The sequence below is a fragment of the Cetorhinus maximus genome, chromosome 2 (genome assembly GCF_964194155.1).
Source record: "Cetorhinus maximus chromosome 2, sCetMax3.hap1.1, whole genome shotgun sequence".
Classification (NCBI taxonomy): domain Eukaryota; kingdom Metazoa; phylum Chordata; class Chondrichthyes; order Lamniformes; family Cetorhinidae; genus Cetorhinus; species Cetorhinus maximus.
Window position 1 is genome coordinate 32,116,182 of NC_135880.1, and position 19,377 is coordinate 32,135,558.

The 19,377-nt window shown below is 42.2% G+C and overlaps 1 protein-coding gene across 2 annotated transcripts in view; it reads right to left on the reverse strand.

Annotated features, from left to right (window-relative positions):
• pdlim3b (PDZ and LIM domain 3b) overlaps positions 1–19,377 on the reverse strand; it is a 97,500-nt gene that overhangs the window by 24,382 nt on the left and 53,741 nt on the right. The window contains exons 2-4 of one of the 2 annotated variants that reach the window (XM_078562331.1): positions 14,204–14,355; positions 13,745–13,829; positions 390–577 (exon numbers count right to left, since the gene is read on the reverse strand). In XM_078562331.1, the coding sequence (XP_078418457.1) occupies positions 390–577; positions 13,745–13,829; positions 14,204–14,355 (425 nt within the window). The remainder of the gene's footprint in view (positions 1–389; positions 578–13,744; positions 13,830–14,203; positions 14,356–19,377) is intronic. The other variant, XM_078562338.1, reaches the window with a different exon arrangement.

A 19,377-nucleotide genomic window follows, 5' to 3' on the forward strand; every position in this document is an offset into this window, starting at 1 on the left:
CACTAGGACCTTTATTCATTTCATTCACTTCAAACTCAAACCTACCTGTATCTACCACAATATAAATGGTTCCCATGCCAAAATGTCGACATAAGTGAGATGTTACTTGAGCCCCAACTGCAAAAATCTTTTAAAGTAGACCTGGTTCCTTGATTGTATCACCCATAAAATTGAAGGTAGTAAAGTGTTATTCCTTAATTTATTTCACCATTGTCATCATATATATAAAACTGCTTAATTTCTCCAAAATGATTTCTTCCACAAAAGACATGCTTATTGGAGAACACAATTTCTAATACACAGAGGGTACAAGTAGCGAGAGCTGGACAGGACAAAGACAGATCAGTCTAAGGCAGAGGGGCTTGGCAGAATTCAAACCCTATACTTACTGCTCCTGTGGGTCAATGGCCAGGCCACGCAGCTGTCCCTGGATGGCATCTTGTATGTTGTCAGCAGAGTACAGACCAATTGGAGAATTATAGCTGGAGCTCACTACCTGTCTGTTGTCATCAATGTTTCCCGCAGCAAGAAATGGCTGGGCCTTTCTGTTATGGGAATCTCCAATAGATTTGAATTCCTGCATATACAAGGGCACAAAAATACACAAGGCTACAATTCATGCTGAAGCTAATAAGCACCAGCAGCCACACCATGCATCTGGTTATTAAAGGTCACTTTATTACTGCAAATAACTGTACCTTTTTCCCCTTAACAATGCTCTACTTTCAAATTATGCTATCTGTCTCCAAATTATAATTGGCTAAATAAAAAAAAGCTTATGTTAAGAGTAACTCACATATGCTGAATTGGATTTATTATTCTTATTGAAAGCACAAAAATATACATGAGCACAGGTTAAATCCTTCCAGTGATATCATACTTTGTATAAGGGACTGGGTGAGATTAAATGGTAGGTATTGGGGGAAAGGAAAGGATAGAAGGGAATTTACTCCAATGTTCTTCGAATATGCCGTGCCAACTCTGCAATGTTCACTGCCTGTATGTACTTCGATTATTGGTGTTATTTTAGCAGATTACAGGATCAGTACAGTTGAGAAAGACCATTCAAGTTACCTTATCATCCACAAAGACCCTTCATTCTCCCATTCACAGCATACATCAATATTGCATCTTTCACCACCATTGTGGCTGGTCGTTTTTCTTGCCCGCTACCTACCGCATTTAGTGCAAATCAGGGACGATTCTGCCCATTGTCTTTTTTGGTGATTTTTCTTTTAGTACTCAACAAGGTGAATTACGTCCTATTATTATAAAACAGTACATTTTCTTTGACTCTTGTTAGCCAGTATGAGGATAAACTATGAAAAGTGAACTAGGGGTTACATGTCATAGCTGGAGAAGGCCAGGCCTGTTGAAGTGTAAACCACCTTTCTTCTTTTTCAGTTCTCTGCCTGAAGGCGGGTCCTTGGCAATTATTCACTGAACCACGGCAATGTGCTGTGGTTTTCTTTTACTCTGGGGCAAGACAAGGAGGCAGGTCCTGAGTCTAACTCAGCCAGATCAGTGATCAAACCCCATGCTGTTGGCGTTAATCTAACTCACATGCTAGCTGTCTAGCCAACTAAGCTAACCAGCCTCCAAACCACGTTTACTCTGTTCCAAATGTGCACATTAGCAATTGGTTCAAAAGAGACAATCCCTTCTGTGTCAGTGTAAATATCTCTCCTTTCTGCCTCAGAGTGAAGGGAAATTTTGTGCTAAGTTGTCAACGGTTTGTGCTGTGGGCCTGGATCCAGTCGGAACTGGTTTGTGATTACTCAAATTAATTTTATATAAGAGCTTTATGGCTCTCAGGAACAGGACATATTAGATTTACGGCAAAAAGTTTCACACGTTATAATCAAAATCAGGCTTTTACTACTGTACTCTCTCAAATTCACAAGTTATATGTTTTGTCCTGCATGCCTCAATTTCAATTAAAGGATTTTTTTTCCTATAGGGACAAACAAGTTTAAAATAACTTCATAATACAAACCTTGATACTTAACCTTGGTTTCTCAAATAAAAGCAGTAGCTATCGTCCAATTGGGTCAGGGGTTAATTATTCTATTTCCTGATGATCAACAGTCAGGAATGTAATTTTCAAACTATGGGATGATCAGGTCACAGTGAAGTTATTCCACATTTAACATCAGGGTGAAGCAGGTTTTTTTTTTATGCTGACGCTAGTGTAGTGTAAATGTGAAGTCTCAGCTTGATTTGACTCAGTCCAGTGTGAAGCTGTGTGAGGTTCGCTACAGCAAGTAGCTTTCACTACATTTCAATCCGGACACTGATCAGGTACTGACTCCAGAGTCACACTACAACTTTGGTGTTGACGTGAACCAGGACTGCTTTATGAATTCCCTGGATGTAGTCTAAACGCAAATTTAATGATGGGACAGGTTTAAGACAGTATAGATGATTGGCTTAGTGTATTGGTTAATCCTTTCTTATTCTATGCTTCCTTGTGTCTTTATGAAATGTTATTATTCTTATCTATGGCTGCAAGTAATCATGTAGCAGAAGTGGCCAACTTTCCAAACCTCAAGAACCAGAAAAAGAGCCATAGATTTGGTTTTTAAAAAATATACAATCTTTAGGAGTTGGGTTAATGTTTTGAGGATCAGCTTTCCAGGATTTTAACAGTTGGTCTGTGAACTGTTCCAATTGGACACTTTAGGTCTCTGGCATGGCTAAATTGTCCAGTGGATAAGACTGGCTTGCACAGAATTCTCATTTTAGTTTCCCATAACTAGTCAGACCTCTGTTAGAATGGCTTAAGATTCTTACATCTAGCTCTGTTGGGCTTCCTTGGCAAAAGCATGGGGCTGGATTTTACGCCCGCCTGCTGGGCGTGTTTTTACAGCTGCCTTCCGGGGCGTGTTTTCGGGGGGGCCGGGGGTGGCACGGGTGGCTAGCCCACCACCTCCCTGCCCACCCCTGACCTGGTCTCCATAACACAGTAGGCGGTGAAATCGGCAGCCTGCCCGCCATCTTGAAAAAATCATTACGGGCAATTAAGCTTGCTCACAAGCCGATTGACTCAGGTATTACCATAATGCAGTTGGCCTAGGTAGATGGATGAGAGTGGGGAGTCCGTTTTTTAAACTACCTGGGGCGAGAAAGCGGGAAGGAAGTGGGTAGTGTATTTTTTGGGGGCGCCCTGTGGGCATCAGTAGCATTCCAAGATGATACACCCCTATGTGCCTCCCTGTCTGGCCTCCAAAACCTGTCACCCCACCCTCCTCATCCCCACTCCCTAGGGTGCCCAATCCCTTTCCACCCTAAATGCCTAGGACTGACCTGAGTCCAGGACCCATTGCTCTTCTTCCCAGGGCCTGCTTTCAGTCCCAGCGACGGCCACTACTGAATTCTGGCTGTGACTGAGTTCTGCTGGGGCTGCTAGATATAGGTTGGCCTGCAGCTCTCAAGGGCGGGACTTCCTCCCTCTGAGGAAGCTCCACCATCTACTTGTTAAGGTTGCCCGCAGCATGGTTATCACTGCGGGCCGGCCCTTTTCTTATTTGGTCGATTGGAACCCACTTTTGTAACTTGTGGGGCGGGGGGTGCTGAGGGTTACCATACGGCTGGATTACTAGTCCAGCGACAATTCTGACAAGATATACATTTGCCAGCCGCGTGTTGAATCCCAGGAACTCCTGACCTAGGGAATGACCCCAGCCATGCTCAGCTCTAGGCTGATAACCACGTTCAAGTTAAGTGAATCTCAGGTCAATCTCAGAAAAATGGCACAAATAAAGTGCCTCAGGTTTATTCAATAAATGGAGTGATTTGTAACTGATGCCTGTGTATTCAGCTACAGAGCCGTCTCTTGGCGCTTGTGCTCTCCCTCAGGTTTGTGTCGGCTTACCCGTCATTTGTAAATTATTTGCTAGTGGAAAAACGAAGTCTGTTGGCCGTGTACAATATCTGGCTGATAATATACAAGGCGTCAGGTCATCCTGAAATCATTAGGCGTGTGTTGTACGACCATCTGAAGAGAATCCCAACAGAGTTTTTGGAAACACAGGTTCTATCTCACTGGTCTGATTGAATTTTTTGAAGAAGTCACTTGCCATGAATTTCATAAATGATTTGGCTAAGTTTCCTAGTGATACAAACAGGTGTTACAATTCTGGCAGCCAAGCAGTGAATGATGGAATGAACACACACACATGAGCATACGAATTAGGAGCAGGGGTATGATCCTTGACAAAAACAGAATTACCTGGAAAAACTCAGCAGGTCTGGCAGCATCGGCGGAGAAGAAAAGAGTTGACGTTTTGAGTCCTCATGACCCTTCAGCAGAACAGGTCTTGACAGGTTATGATCCTTGAGCCTGCTCAGCCGCCATTCAATAAGATCATGGCGGATCTGATTGTGGCCTCAACCCCACATTCCTGCCTACCCCAATAACCTTTTTACCTCCTTGAGGAGCTTCTATGTCTCACAATTGCAGTTCACAGCTAATGTAGAGGATTAGTGCCACTCGCTTTCCATTGGCTGGCTAGCTGAGTGGGAGAAAAATCCCACTGTTTGCACACAGACTGAAAACAAAAACACTGTGTGTAAACCAGCATTAGGAAATCCTGCCAAAACGCTTTAGTGACCCACAGTTAATCCTCAAACAGCACACCAACAGCAATCTCTAGGTTTTACAATGAATATAATGTCGCATATGGGAATGTTAATTGCTGGGTTTAAATTCCCTTTTTCATTCAGTTTATTGTTCAGCAATCAAGGTAAAACAGCTGATTTCAGCAAATGGATGTGGGCTTTTTCCAAGTTGCAGTCATGCTATTTAAGCTTATTCAAAACTTCACAGCAAGACTAAAACTGGAAACCAAGCACAATAATTTCTTCCAACCTGATTAACTTTTTAACATTACCTCTCATTAGTAATATTCTTGTAAGCGCACAAAACAATGTGACAGACAAAGCAGAGATAGTTCTTCCAGCTCTTGCCCTTGCACCAAATCATGAGCTTAGAAATTACTGTTGGCGATATCAGCATTTGATGAATTCATGTGATCCTCCAATATCTGTTATTTTAACGAGGGAGTCACCATTTTAAAACAAATAATATATCTGTTAAAATAGTGGACAGAGGAATGTCTCAAGAACATGTAAAGCTTTGATCTGCTATTATCACTGACGGTAACTTCTACCCTACAAGGCAGTCTCAGTAGTAGATTACTTCCCACCTATCCCTGTAGTACCCTGAAAGTAAATCATTCTCCATTAATCATAGCGTTACAGACTAACTGTAGAAAAAAAACTCTATAATTCTCCACATTTTAAGGTAGCTTTTACAGCAGAGACTGATATTGGTAAGTGCACAGTGCCTAGATTGATAGGTTAGTTATGTTAATTAGGGACCACTTAACTCTGGTCTCCATCCTTTCAATCAAACAGTCAAAATCCACGAAGCAGATTCTGACATTGTGCCATGATGGAAAATTAGCATCCCTCCTCATTTGTTTCCTCAGAAGTCAATGGAAATAGAAATTGAGAGAGATGTAAAATGGCTATCAATTCACTATAACCTGTTTTACACCGTTTTACAAATTCAAAATTTAATCCCATGAGTATAAAGTAAAGGTCAGCACTTTGCATTTATCTTAATAGAATGATATATTCTATCTGGTTTGGGGCCAAAGAATTAAAATTGGTTGGATCGCTCAACAGTTAGATTAGATTAGAACAGTTAGTTGGCTCTGTTACTTTTATGGCATGCTAAACACAAGGTACTATTTATAAAAGAGACTGTCATAACAGAACTGGAAACCCAAAATAGGAATTTAAAAATATTTTTCTACTTTAACGTATTTAATGTTTTCCCCATCCCACTGCCTTCTTTGGTTGAGGGTGACTATGGGGTGACTAGTTCCCAATGCTATCTTTTGGTTGGGGAAGGGGGCCTTCAGGTTAGACCCAGGAGTGCACTCCCTTATTACCACCTGGTGCCTTCCAGTTACAGCACTTATGAACATGTCGCCTTGCCATGCAGAATTATAGTCCTAAACCCACTTCCTGTTTCACAGTGGATTTGAAGCAAGCAGGGTTGAGCCCTGGGGTGGAGGGGAAAGTGTAGCAGGAGTGGGGGGGGGGGGTTGAAGGGCAGGTTGTGTTGTATGGTGTTGCAATCATTTAACTTTGTAGCAATACACTTTGCGTCCAATCAGTCGAGTCCTGAGGTTCACAAGATTGTTTCTTGGATGAGAGGGTTGCCATATGATGGGAGGCTGAGTAAACCTGGCCCAAACTCTCCGGAGTCAAGAAAAATGAGAGATGGTCTCATTGAAACATTACAGGGTAGACACTGAGAGGCTGTTTCCTGGGAATGTAAAACACAAGGGCGCAGGATAAGGGGTTGATCATTTAGAACTGAGATGAAGAAAAATTTCTTCACACATAGGGTTGTGGACCTTTGAAATGATCTACCCCAGAGGGTTGTGAATGCTCCAACTTGAATATCTTTAAGGTTGAGATAAGGTTTTGTTCCCACAGGGAATCAAGGGATACGAGGAGTGGATGGGAAAGTGGGTTTGAGGCAGGTCAGCCATGATTGTATTAAATAGCACAACAAATTTGAGGGGCCGAATGGCCTATTCCTGCTCCTATTCCTATTATGTTTTTAAGGGAGTGCAAATGTCAGGGAGGGAATTAAAAACACACTAAAGTGACATCAGCAGAAGGGAAGGCGCTGATTGGTGAGTAGCTGGTGAATGTTTCTTTCTTCAGATCAAACCAGGGACAAGCCTTACATTTATTTCAGATAAGTTTATATAGTAATCTAATAAATAAAGGCATTTAAAATGTTTTCCAGCGTTTTGTTTTATTCTTTCATGGGATGTGGGTGTCGCTGTCTAGGCCAGCATCTATTTCCCGCCCCTAATTGCCCTTGAGAAGGTGGTGGTGAGCTGCCTTCTTGGACAGATGCAGTCCATGTGGCGTAGGTACACCCACAGTGCTATAAGGGAGGGAGTTTCAGGATTTTGACCCAGTGAAGGAATGGCGATAAATTTCCAAGCCAGGGTGGGGTCTGGCTTGTAGGAGAATTTGCCAATGATGGTGTTCCCATGCATCTGCTGCCCTTGTCCTTCTAGGTGGTGGAGGCCATGAGTTTGGAAGGTGCTATTGAAGGAGTCTCAATGAATTGGGGCAGTGCATCTTGTAGGTGGTACACCCTACTGCCGCTCTGTGTCGGTGGTGGAGGGAGTAAATGTTGAAGGTTGTGGATGAGATGCCAATCACTAGGGTTGCTTTGTCCCGGATGGTGTCGAGTTTCTTGAGTGTGTTTGGAGCTGCACTCATCCAGGCAAGTGGAGAGTATTCCATCACACTTCTGACTTGTGCTTTGTAGATGGTGGACAGGCTTTGGGAAGTCAGGAGGTGAATTACTCTCCACAGAATTTCCAGCCTCTGACCTTCTCTTGTAGCCACAGTATTTATATGGCTGGTCCAGTTCAATTTCTGGTCAATGATAACGCCCCGCCAGGATGTTGATAGTGGGGGACTCAGTGATGGTAATGCCAGTCAATGTCAAAGGCAGTTGGGTGGATTCTTTCTTCTTGGAGTTGCTTAGTGCAAGTTAGTGCGTAGAAAAAAAAACTTTTACAAAAAATAAAAAGTAGATATAGATAATATAAATAATCTAGACTAAGATATAGCAGAGCAGGTTGTGTAGGACTGTAGGATGTTAGGGTTTGTGGGCAGTGAGACTGTCTTGAGTGAAATATCTGCAGTAGATGTGTCTGTCTGGTATCTCAGTTCAAAGACATGGAGTGTGAGTTGGAGACACTCTGACACATAAAGAGGCAGGAGGGGGCTGCTGCGGTGGGCAACAGTATCTGGATAGTTGCTCCAGGCTTCAGTCACGTCTTGTAGAGAGATGCGGGTTCAGAACGGGATTAGTGTGACTGATGGTGTGCAGGGTATGGGGAACCCAGGGGAGATAGGGAATGAGGATCTGTGGAAACTGATCTTATCAACAGCTACAATGTACTTGCTACCCATGGGGATAAGGGTAAAAGCTGTCAGAAGGACAACCAGAATGTGGATCATGGCACCTTGGAGCAAGAAGCTGTCCAAAGAGTGGGAGTGGGAGGGGAGGGGAGGAGGAGGGGAATCATCCTTCATCTTCTTGGGCAGTCTCTCAGGATCGAGGATGATTTACTTCCACTCGGGTTCTGAAATGGCTGACAAATCAAATGTATGATCTACAGACTCTGTCACAGGTGGGGCAGGCGGTTAGATGGGGTGTTTTCAGGTTCATACGTTCCTTCTCACACTTCGACTTTGCCTCTGCATATTCCTGACCAAGTCTCTCGATGTGCTTGGTGCCTTCCCGAATGAGCCTTCTCCATTTTGATTGGTCACAAGCCAGGGTCTCTCATGAGTTGGGAGGTATGTTTGACCTCTTCAGGAATGCTTTGAGGACGTCCCTGAAGTGTTTACATTGTCCTCCTGGGAGTCTCCTTCTGCGGCTGAGTTACGAGTAGAGCAATTGCTTCAGGAGTCTGACGTCAAACATACAAATGACATCTCCTGCCCAGCAGAGTGGTTCTGAGTGATTATCACCTTGATGCTGGGCTAATTGGTTTGGGAGAGGATGCTGCTGTTGGACCACATTTCTTGCCATTGGATTTGGAGGATCTTGTAAAGGCACTGCTGGTAGTTCTTCTCCAGTACTTTGAGGTGTCTGCTGTAGGTCGTCCAAGTCTACGAAGTGTAAAGGAGCAGAGAGATCGCTGCTGTCCGGAAAACCATGACCTTAGTCTCGGAAGTGTAATGTGGTAGTTGTAAGGGATTCAATAATTAAGGGGCCAGAAGGCATCCTTCGTAAGCAGGTTTGAGAGTCCCACATGGTATGTTGACTTCATGGTGCCATCTTGAGGGACATCTTGAACCAGCTTGAAAGGATATTGAAGAGGGAGGGGGGAGAGGGTCCAGTCATTGTGATCCATGTTGGGACCAACAACATTGGAAGACATAGGCAAGAGATTCTGTTTGGAGAGTATCATGAAGTGGAAGATAAATTTTTAAAAACTGGATCGCAATGATTACAATCTCTGGATTATTATCCAAGTCACATGCAAATTGGCATATCGGGATAAACAGATTAGAGAGGTGAATGTCTGTCTGAAGGAATGATGTGAGAAGGAGGGATTCCATTTCATTGAACACTGGCACCAGTATGAGATAGGAAGAAACAATACCATTACAGGGCTTCACCTAAACTGGGCGAGTACCAGAGTCCTAGTGGAAAATTAATATAGAGCAGGTACAGAGGATTTAAATGAATAAATTGGGGGCCAGGCACAAGTAGAAAATGTAATATTTCCTAACTTTCTTTTCAAAATAATTCAAAAACAAACAAAAAGGAAGGGAGTACAGTAAAATTCAGAAATAGTGCTTTAGGCACTGTGGTTAAAAGTGTAAAGTAATTAAATCAAGAGAGAGAAATAAGAAATGGAAGAGTAAAACATTAGAATAGAAGGTCAGGTTAAACTGTATGGCCCAAGTAAGCATTGTTATACAAATTCAGAGTATAAGGAACAGATTGAATGAATAGTAGGTGAAAATTCAACTTGGAGGGTATGAAGTGGTAGCCATTACTGAGATCTGGCTGCAAGATGATCAGAACTGGGAACTAAATATATCAGGTTATAAGGTTTACAGGAAAGATGGGGAAAATAGAGGGGGAGGAAAGGAATAGCCTTAGTGATTAAGGATACAATCACTTCAATGGTGGAAGAGGATATTGTAAGAGGCGAGCAGACAGAGGAGACTTTAAGGGTAGAATAAAGAAATGGAAAAGGACTTAAGATCTCATTGGGAATTGTGTAAAGGTCCCCTGGTAGCAGCTGTGAAATGGTGGATTACATAAATGCAGAAATTAGACATGCATGTAGTAAAGGCAGTGTAGCTTTAATGGTGAGATTTTAACTTTTATATAGATTGGGATAAGTAAAATAGCACATGCCAGAAAGGTAGTGAATTTCTGGAATGTGTTCTGGATAGTGTTCTGTAGCAATATGTCCCAGATCCAACAAGAATGCATGACATGTTAGATTTAGTAACAAGTAATGGGCCAGATTTAGTTAACAGCCTGAAAATACATGAACATTTATCAAATAGTGATCATAATATGATTGAGTTGAACATAATGTTCGAAAGAAAGAAACATAAAATAGCTATTAAGATTCTAGAGATAGGTAAGGCTGCCTTCAATGGAATGAGTCAGAGAATATACACAGTAAACTCGACTAATTTGCTAATTGGTAAAACAACAGATGAACAGTGGAAGGTGTTCAAAAAAGTATTTAATGTAATACAGTACCAGTTTACACCTTGAAAGCAGAAGCAGAGGCAGAAGCAGAGCTTTACTTGCCAAAAAAGACAGCCATGGAGAATTAAAGAGGTAAGAGACAACATAAAACATAAAAGCGTACAAAAAATGTGACAAAAAGCATGGATCCTGGCAACTAGGAAAGAGCAACAAAGGGTGACGAGACAGGTTGTAATATCTTAATAGACTAGAGTCAACTCCTGTCATTTGCAGGGGCTCCGTTCCCACTAGGTCTCACGATGGGTGAAATCGCGAACGGCAAACACAGTTGATAATTGGACTCAATTCGATATGTTCCAGCCATCCCCAAACCTCACATTTTTACATTAATGGAGTCAATAAAAACTGCTTTTTTGATTAAATTGAAGACCATTTTGCTGAAGAAATTGTTTGCCAACACAAGAAAACAAAAATAATTTAAAACTTTTCAATTACAGAATACAGTGCGTACCTGTAGTATAACTTACAAATCACAGTACTGTGCATTACTGTACATGTGCACATGGCAACTGTACATGCGCAGTGGAGGGGCATTTGCCATGTGCGCTTTCTTCAAGGAAAAGAGGGCAGGCAGCGTTTGTTTAATGGTTTCTAAAAATTTTATAAAGCGAGTTCTTTATTAACCTTTCGGGGCCACGTGCAGAAACTTTAAACATTCGCTTGTGTAAGTGATGTTTAGTTTGTGTAACTGTATTGTTTAACGGTTGGAGGGCAGGGGAGCAGTGACACTTTGGTTTCAATGTTTCTAAGTTTGCAGTGACACCAGTGCTTTAAGAGGGTCCCAAAACATGGGATTTGCCGCCCGTTACACAGGGTGTGCGCTGTTTAAATGTCAGTGTGATTTTGTGGCATCTGGATGGTTACATTTTTAATTGCGGGTGAGCGAAGTTTCGGGGGCACGAACCACGACTGGATACACGGACAGATTCGCGCAGGTAAACAGAGTAGCGATGGAGGGGCGTGCGAGTTGACTGTACAAAAAGAAACTTGCAAGGCTTATCAAAATCAGCACAGAAACGTTTTACGATTATATAGGAAAAAGAGGGTGGTCAGGTGCAAAGTAGGCCCATGGAAAACTGATAATGGTGATATATCCAATGAAAATAGGGAAATGCTGAACATGCTGAATAATTACTTTGCCTTAGTGCTGACAGTAGATTAAGAGGTCAGCATGTTGGACATCTCAAGAAAACGAATACTGAAGCAGCAACAGGGACTCAACAAAATTAACCTAAGTAAAATAACAGTAATGAAGAAAATAATGGCACTAAAGTGTGATAATTCCCCAGGACAAAATGCTTTCCATCCCAGGGATTTAAAGGGAGTAGGCAAGAACATTGCGGATACCCTAGCTATAATCTTCCAAAGTTCTCTTGATGCAGGAGCTTAGTTGGAAAATTATGCATGTCATTCAGCTATTTAAGAAAAGAGAGAGTGAGAGAGAGAGGGAGATCAGGGAATTATAGGCTGGTTAGCCTAATATCTTTGCCGGGAAATTACTAGAGTGTATAATTAAGTATAGGGTGTCTGAACACCTTGAAAATTTTCAGCTAATCAGACAGAGTCAGCGTGGATTTGTAAAGAGTAGGTCATGACGGAGAAACCTGACTGCATTTTTTAAAGGAGTGTCTGAAGTCGTGGACCGGAGAATGTCTGTGGATCTTATTTATATGGGCTTCCAAAAGGTATTTGATAAAGTCACTCACAAGAGACTTTTAGCTGAAGTTGTAGCTCATGGAATTGAAGGCAAATTACGTATCTGGTTGGGAAATTAGCTGAGTGGCAAATGAAAGAAGTAGGGATAATAAACCAGTAATCTAATTGACAGGTTATGACTAGTGGTGTTCCACCTGGATCTGTGGGCATCAAGTTTTCACAGTATCTACTAACCACTTAGATAATGGGTTAGAAAGCCACATATTCAAGTTTGCTGATGACAAAACATAAATGGCATAGTAAGCAGTGGAGATGAAACATAAAATTACAACACAATATTGATAGATTAAGTGAATTGACTAAACTGTGGAAAATGGATTTCAATGGAGGCAAATACATAGCTATCCACTTTGGACCTAAACAACATTAAACAAGGTACTTTCTAAATGGTGAAAAGCATGAAACAATGGCGGTCCAAAGAGACATGGGTGATGGGGGTGGGGGGATTTCATGCACATAGATCATTAAAACATCATGAACAGGGACAGAAAATAATCAAAAAGCTAATGAAGTGCTGGCATTTATATCAAAGGAATAGAGTACAAGAGGGTAGAAGTCATGCTTCAGCTATGCAAAGTTTAGACCATACCTGAAGTACCGCGAACAGTTCTGGACATTATTCCTGGGGAATATTGACCTTGGACGGAGTGCAGTGTAGAATTATCAGAATGATGGACCAAACTCAAAGGTTAAATTACAAGGAGAGATTATACAAATTAGGATTGTATTCCCTGAATTTTTGGAGGTTATAAAGTTAGTTCATTGAAGCTATCAAGATATTAAGGGGAACAGATAGAGTATATAGAGAGAAACTGTTTCCTCTGGTTAAGGAGTCTAGGATTAGGAGGCATCATCAAAATATTAGAAATATTATTATTCAAAATATTATTCACCCCCTTTCAGGAGTGAAATTAAGAAACACTTCTACGTGTAAAGGGTGGTAGAAGATTGGAACTCTCTTCTGTTAATGGCAATTGGTACTAGATCAATTGTTAAATTTAAAGCTAAGAATAATAGAGTTTTGTCATCCAAAGGTATCAAAGGATATGGAGCAAAGGCAGGTATATGGAGTTTAGGTCACAGATCTGATATGAACAGTTAGGCCGCTAGCCTGTTTTCCCCTTTCTTCCAAGTTTAATGAGCACTATTTCCTCCCAAATTTCTTATCTACCAAGTAACTTTTTGTATGTAAAGATGTGTAAACTGTGAGTTTCAGCAATTATTTATCTACTGGCTTTACACTTAGTGCACTATCTGTAAAAGGTTAATATTTTTTAAAAAGTGTGTGAATTGGCCAGATGGTAAGATTTTTTATTATTCTTTCATAGGGTGTGGGCGTCACTGGCAAGGCCAGCATTTGTTGCCCATCCCTAATTGCCCTTAAACTGAGTGGTTTGTTAGGCCATTTCAGAGGGCAGTTAAGAATCAACCCCATTTTGTGTTTGGAATCACATGTAGGCCGGATCGGGTAAGGATGGCAGATTTCCTTCGCTAAAGGACACAGGAATGCTTAGGCCCTGTGATTGCCTTCGTCAGCATACCTTATTGCAAATAAAGCAGGTAAGTTGTGACGAATTACCAGTTTTAACATAGCTTTCTTACCACAATCCCCAACAATTAGGCTTATCTTAAGCAAATTAAGCATTTGAATTTTCCTCCTACAATATTTACCTGTGGTTCAGCCTCTAAATTAATCTTGAAGGGATTTGCCTTGCCATCTTCATTGACTTGAGGAGACCAAAGCTTAGTTTCAGGCCTGGGATACAAGTGGACGAAACATCAACATTTGCATTTTGTTTTTCATAGTTCAATACATTATTTGTTATACATTACAAATTACTTAAGATATTTACATCAAATCATTTATTTAAAATGCACAGACCAGCAAAAAGCAAGAAGCATTGGGATATAAAATGACTACAGTACTTTTGCTAGAAGAACCATCTGGTTAGTAATAAAAGAGTCATTCCCAATGGTAATTATGCTGAGCAATTTTTTATACTGCGCTCCCCCACTCCTCTGTTGCAAATGCAACGCTCCAAAATTGTTTTTTTCACAAAAAAGATGATTTTCCCTGCAAATCTGCTTTAATTTATTGATGATGTAATATTGCACTACTGCTTTACTAACCGGTCAATCTTGAGGCTTAATTGATTGGAGGCAGCCTTGATCCTATTCTGAGCATCAACGTGTGTCATAGCGTCCGTACTTGCTCCATCAATGGCCAGGATGACGTCACCAGGGGAGAGATTGGCTAGCGATGCCTTGCTTCCAGGTGTTATCTAGATGTTCAAACCACACATCAGAAATTTTTAGCATGAGTGGAAAATATAGGTCATTATTGTCAAGTTAAATGTATAAAGTTAAAGACCAAGTAAATATTAGAACAGAGTTATGAGCATATATCATGTCAAAGTTCCATTGCTTAATAATGGAAGCTACAATGGAGCAGAAAAGTGCAATGTGCCAACAGTGGGAGGAGAGCCCCTTGAAAGTCAGTGGAGTTATTTTTTCCAGGGAAGAACAGAGTATAGGCATAGTTTCTTTAAGTAAGCTAAATCACCAATGTTTTAGACATAATCATCACAAAGTGTTTTCCTTGTCTATTTTATCCACTTCGCCCTCACTTGCCTCTCTTGAGAGTGTTTGGTTCTGCTGTAGTACAATTCGATCAAGGTTAGATGCTTTTCGCTATCTCGATCAACAGGACATTCATGTGTGAGCCTCGGCAGTGAGTAATGGCATGATATTTAACTGCAGAGGCATCACACATGAGCCTGATCCTTCCTGCCCAAGCACTGAATAGCATGGGTCATTGGATAATGACTCTGGCTGATTTCCCTCTCCTTAGTCCTGAGTCCAATTATAGATCCCACTGTGAGATCAGCCAAGAACGGGAATCAAGTGCAGTTTATCAATTGAGTCACTAGGCCTAGAGAATACAAACGTTAATGTAACAGATTTTAAAATCATAGAATAAAGCGGAGATACAGGCTAATGGATCGTGGAATAATTTCATTGTGATCTGGTCATCCCATAGTTCAAAAATTACATTCCTGACTGTTGATCATCAAGTGTCAGGAAGATATAATAATGTTATTGGAATTTATTGTAAAATAGTATTATCTGTGTCTATATGTGTGTGTGTGTGTGTGTGTGTGTATATGTGTGTGAGTGAGTGAGAGACTTAATTGGATTCAAGGCAGCTGGTCTGAAGACTTTGATGTAAATTTGGTAAACATGGGGGAAGTTTAGAATGTAAGGTGTAAAAGAACATTTGCATTTTTAAATAAATCAGACTAGGTTATTTTCAAAGGAGGAGTGAAATGTGTCACCTAGCCAGGTGAACTTTAGAAAGAGTGGGCAAACTTTTTAGCTCTGCAGGCAGCTGCGCACCCGACCCGCTCGAGCGTAAGATGATGCGAGTTGATGCCGGGCGAGCATCCCGACGCCAACGCGCAGTCACACAATATTTCATTCAGTGAGCGCGCGCTGGAGTCGGCAGCACGTCTGCTGACAATTAAAAGGCCTGTTAAGGCCATTAAAAAGACAGTTGAATGAAATTTTTCACTGCCCGTCCAACCTTTGCTAGGCGAAAAGGCCTAGCAGCCTTTGCACTTTTTTGGAAACCTCATCCGCTTGCGGGATGAGGTTTCCTAAAGCAAATAAAAAATAAAATAGAAATTTTAAAATTTAATTCTTAACATGTCCCTGCTCATGTGACAGTCATATGAGGGGACATGTTTTATTATATTTTTCATTTCTTTATTAATTTTTTTCAACATTCTTCATCTCCCTGAGGCAGCTCTGTGCCTCAGGGGCATTATCAAGCGCGCACTCGTGTGCATGCGCAAAGTTCACCCTCGCCCCGCTCGCCCTCATCCGCTTGCATTTCATGCTGGGTGGGCCTTAATTGGCCCGCCAGCGTGAAATCGCCTTTTGGCCCCGATCGCGGGCGGCTTTCGGCTTGCCACCGCTCGCCCCCACCGAGCCTGCCTGCCAAGGGCAAGATCCTGCACATTTTATTTTATTTTCCCCAAAGATTACTGGTAAAACTTAGTGCTATGAGGGGTTTTTATTACCAGAAAGGTAAAGTCCAAAGACATATTGAAACAATGGCAATTTGCATTCAAAGTGGAAAATGTGCATAAAGGAGTGAAGCCTGTGTGTAAAGGTAGGCATTTTAGGATCTATCAAGTGTGTTAGCATCTATGCTTCAAGCTGCTGTTTTCAAAGAAATGAAGTTAAGAAAACTCACTTTGAATTTGAATTGTTCAGGGTATCGTGTGTCACTTTGCCTGGGTCTTTTAAAATCTATGGGCAGGATTTTCCTCTCGTCAGGCGGGCATGGCGGGTGGGCCTGGGAGTGGATGTGAAGCCAACCACCGCCCGCGATTGTGCCCCAACATTGATTCCAAGTTGGCTGGCCAATTAACGTCCAGCGAGCATGAAATGCACGCTGCAGCATTCAGCGTTGCCAGGTTTCGGGGAGGAGGAGGGCGAGCGCGGAAGTTCGTGTATGCACACGAGTGCACACAATAAATGCTCCCTGAGGCACAGAGCAGTCTCAGGGAGCTGAAGATTTTTAAAAATCAGAAATAAAAAACTTAGCAATGTCACATGAGCAGGGACATGTTATAAATTAAATTTAAAATTTTTTATTTAATTTTTAATTGCTGTTGGAAACCTCATCCCGCCCATGGATGAAGTTTCCTAAAAGATTCAAAAGGCCGCCTGGCCTTTTTGCCTGCCCACCAACCGTAAGGTTGGATGGGCAGCAAAAAATTTAATTCAATTATAACTTTATTGGCCTTAATAGGCTTGTTAATTGTAGGCATGCGCACGCCGACCATAGTATCACGCGAATGCGCGATGACGTCGGGGTGCTCACCCAACATCATCATGCGTCACTTTACGCTCGAGCGGGTCAGGTGTGCGCCCACTCAGCGTAAATTTCTGGCCTATGTGTCTTACTTTTGCCTTAACAAAAGTGTAAATGGCTGTCAGATTAAGTAGGGGGTTTATAAGTTTTTATTACAGTAATTTGTAGACATATGTATGTGCTTAAAAATCATGTTTCTTGTTAATAAATGTTTAATCTAGTTTTGTTGTTTCAAATTTCCCTTTGAAGTTGAAGAGAAGTGCGAGAGGAGTCGGGAGTTGAAGAGAAGCTGGGAGAGCAGAGGTGACTGAGGGAGTTCGGTGAGGAAGGAACGAGGTGATCCTTTGAGTACCGTGAATGCGGTCGGGTAAGCATTTACTACTTTTATCATTTATAGTTTTTAAGTTCTTATTTTGTGGTTCATCGTTTGTAAGGGCTATATTCTGTGACAATGAGGAGCAGGGAAGAAGGGCCTGAGAGTAATTGATATTATTTGATATTAAGTATCTTCCACAAGGTTTAATTTAAAGGGGTAAGTCATGGCAGGAGAGCTCAAAGCCGTGGTGTGCTCCTCCTGTTCTATGTGGGAAGCCAGGAATATTCCCAGTGCCCGGGGCCAGCATATGTGTGGGAAGTGTCTCCAGCTGCAGCTCCTGGAAGCCCGAGCTTCGGAGCTGGAGCGGCGGCTGGGGACACTGGAGCATCCACGAGATGGAGAGTATCATGGATAGCACGTATAGAGAGGTGGTCACACCACAGGCTAAGAGTCCATAGGCAGGAAGGGAATGGGTGCCCACCAGGCAAAGCAAGAAGACTAGGCAGGCAGTGCAGGAATCTCCTGTGGCTTTTCCCCTGCAAAACAGATATACCGCTTTGGATACTGTTGGGGGGAATGGCCTCTCAGGGGAAAGCAGCAACAGCCAAATTCGTTGCACCATGGATGGTTCTGCTGCACGGGGGAGGAGTAAAAAGTGTGGGAATGCAATAGTTATAGAGGATTCAATTGTAATGGGAATAGATAGGCGTTTCTGTGGCCGCAAATGAGACTCCAGGATGATATGTTGCCTCCCTGGTGCTAGGATCGAGGATGTCTCAGAGCGACTACAGGACATTCTGAAGGGGAAGGGTGAACAGCCAGTGGTCGTGGTACACATTGGTACAAACGACATAGATAAAAAAAGGGATGAGGTCCTAAAAGCAGAATATAGGGAGTTAGGAAGTAAGTTGAAAAGTAGGACCTCAAAGGTAGTGATCTCAGGATTACTACCAGTGTCACATGCTAGTCAGAGTAGAAATAGCAGGATATATCGGATGAATACATGGCTGAAGAGATGGTGTGAGGGGGAGGGTTTCAGATTCCTGGGACATTGGGACTGGGGGAGGTGGGGACCAGTACAAACTGGACGGGTTACACCTGGGCAGGACCGGGACTGATGTCCTAGGGGGAACATTTGCTAGAGTGGCTGGGGAGGGTTTAAACTAAAATGGCAGGGGGATGGGACCTATGCAAGGAGTCAGAGGAGGGGGAATTAAGGACAAGAACAAAAGACAGAAAGGGGAATAAGAAAAGTGATAGGCAGAGAAATCAAGGGCAAGAATCAAACAGGGCCTCAGTGAAAAATAGTGAAAAAGACAAGCCTTAAGGCTTTGTGCCTTAACGCAAGGAGCATTCGCAATAAAGTGGATCAATTAGCCGTGCAAATAGATGTAAACAGGTATGATATAGTTGGGATTACGGAGACATGGCTGCAGGGTGACCAGGGATGGGAACTGAACATCCAGGGGTATTCAGTATTTGGGAAGGACAGACAAAAAGGAAAAGGCGGTGGAGTTGCATTGCTGGTTAAAGAGGAAATTAACGCAATAGTGAGAAAAGATGTGGAATCTGTATGGGTAGAGCTGAGAAACACTAAAGGGCAAAAAATGTTAGTGGGGGTTGTATATAGACCCCCAAACTGTAGTGGTGATGTTGGGAATGGCATTAAACAGGAAATTTGAGATGCGTGCAATAAAGGAACATCTGTAATTATGGGTGACTTTAATCTGCATATAGATTGGGCAAATCAAATTAGTAACAATACCGTAGAGGAGGAATTCCAGGAGTGTATATGGGATGGTTTTCTGGACCAATACGTTGAGGAACCGACTAGAGAACAGGCCATCCTAGATTGGGTATTGTGTAATGAGAAAGGAATAATTGGCAATCTAGTTGTGCGAGGCCCCTTGGGGATGAACGACCATAATATGTTAGAATTCTTCATCAAGATGGGGAGTGATGCAGTTGAATCTGAGACTGGGGTCCTGAATCTTAATAAAGGAAACTACGATGGTATGAGGTGCGAGTTGTCTATGATGGATTGGGAAACGTTACTTAAAGGGATGATGGTGGATAGGCAATGGCAAACATTCAAAGAGCGCATGG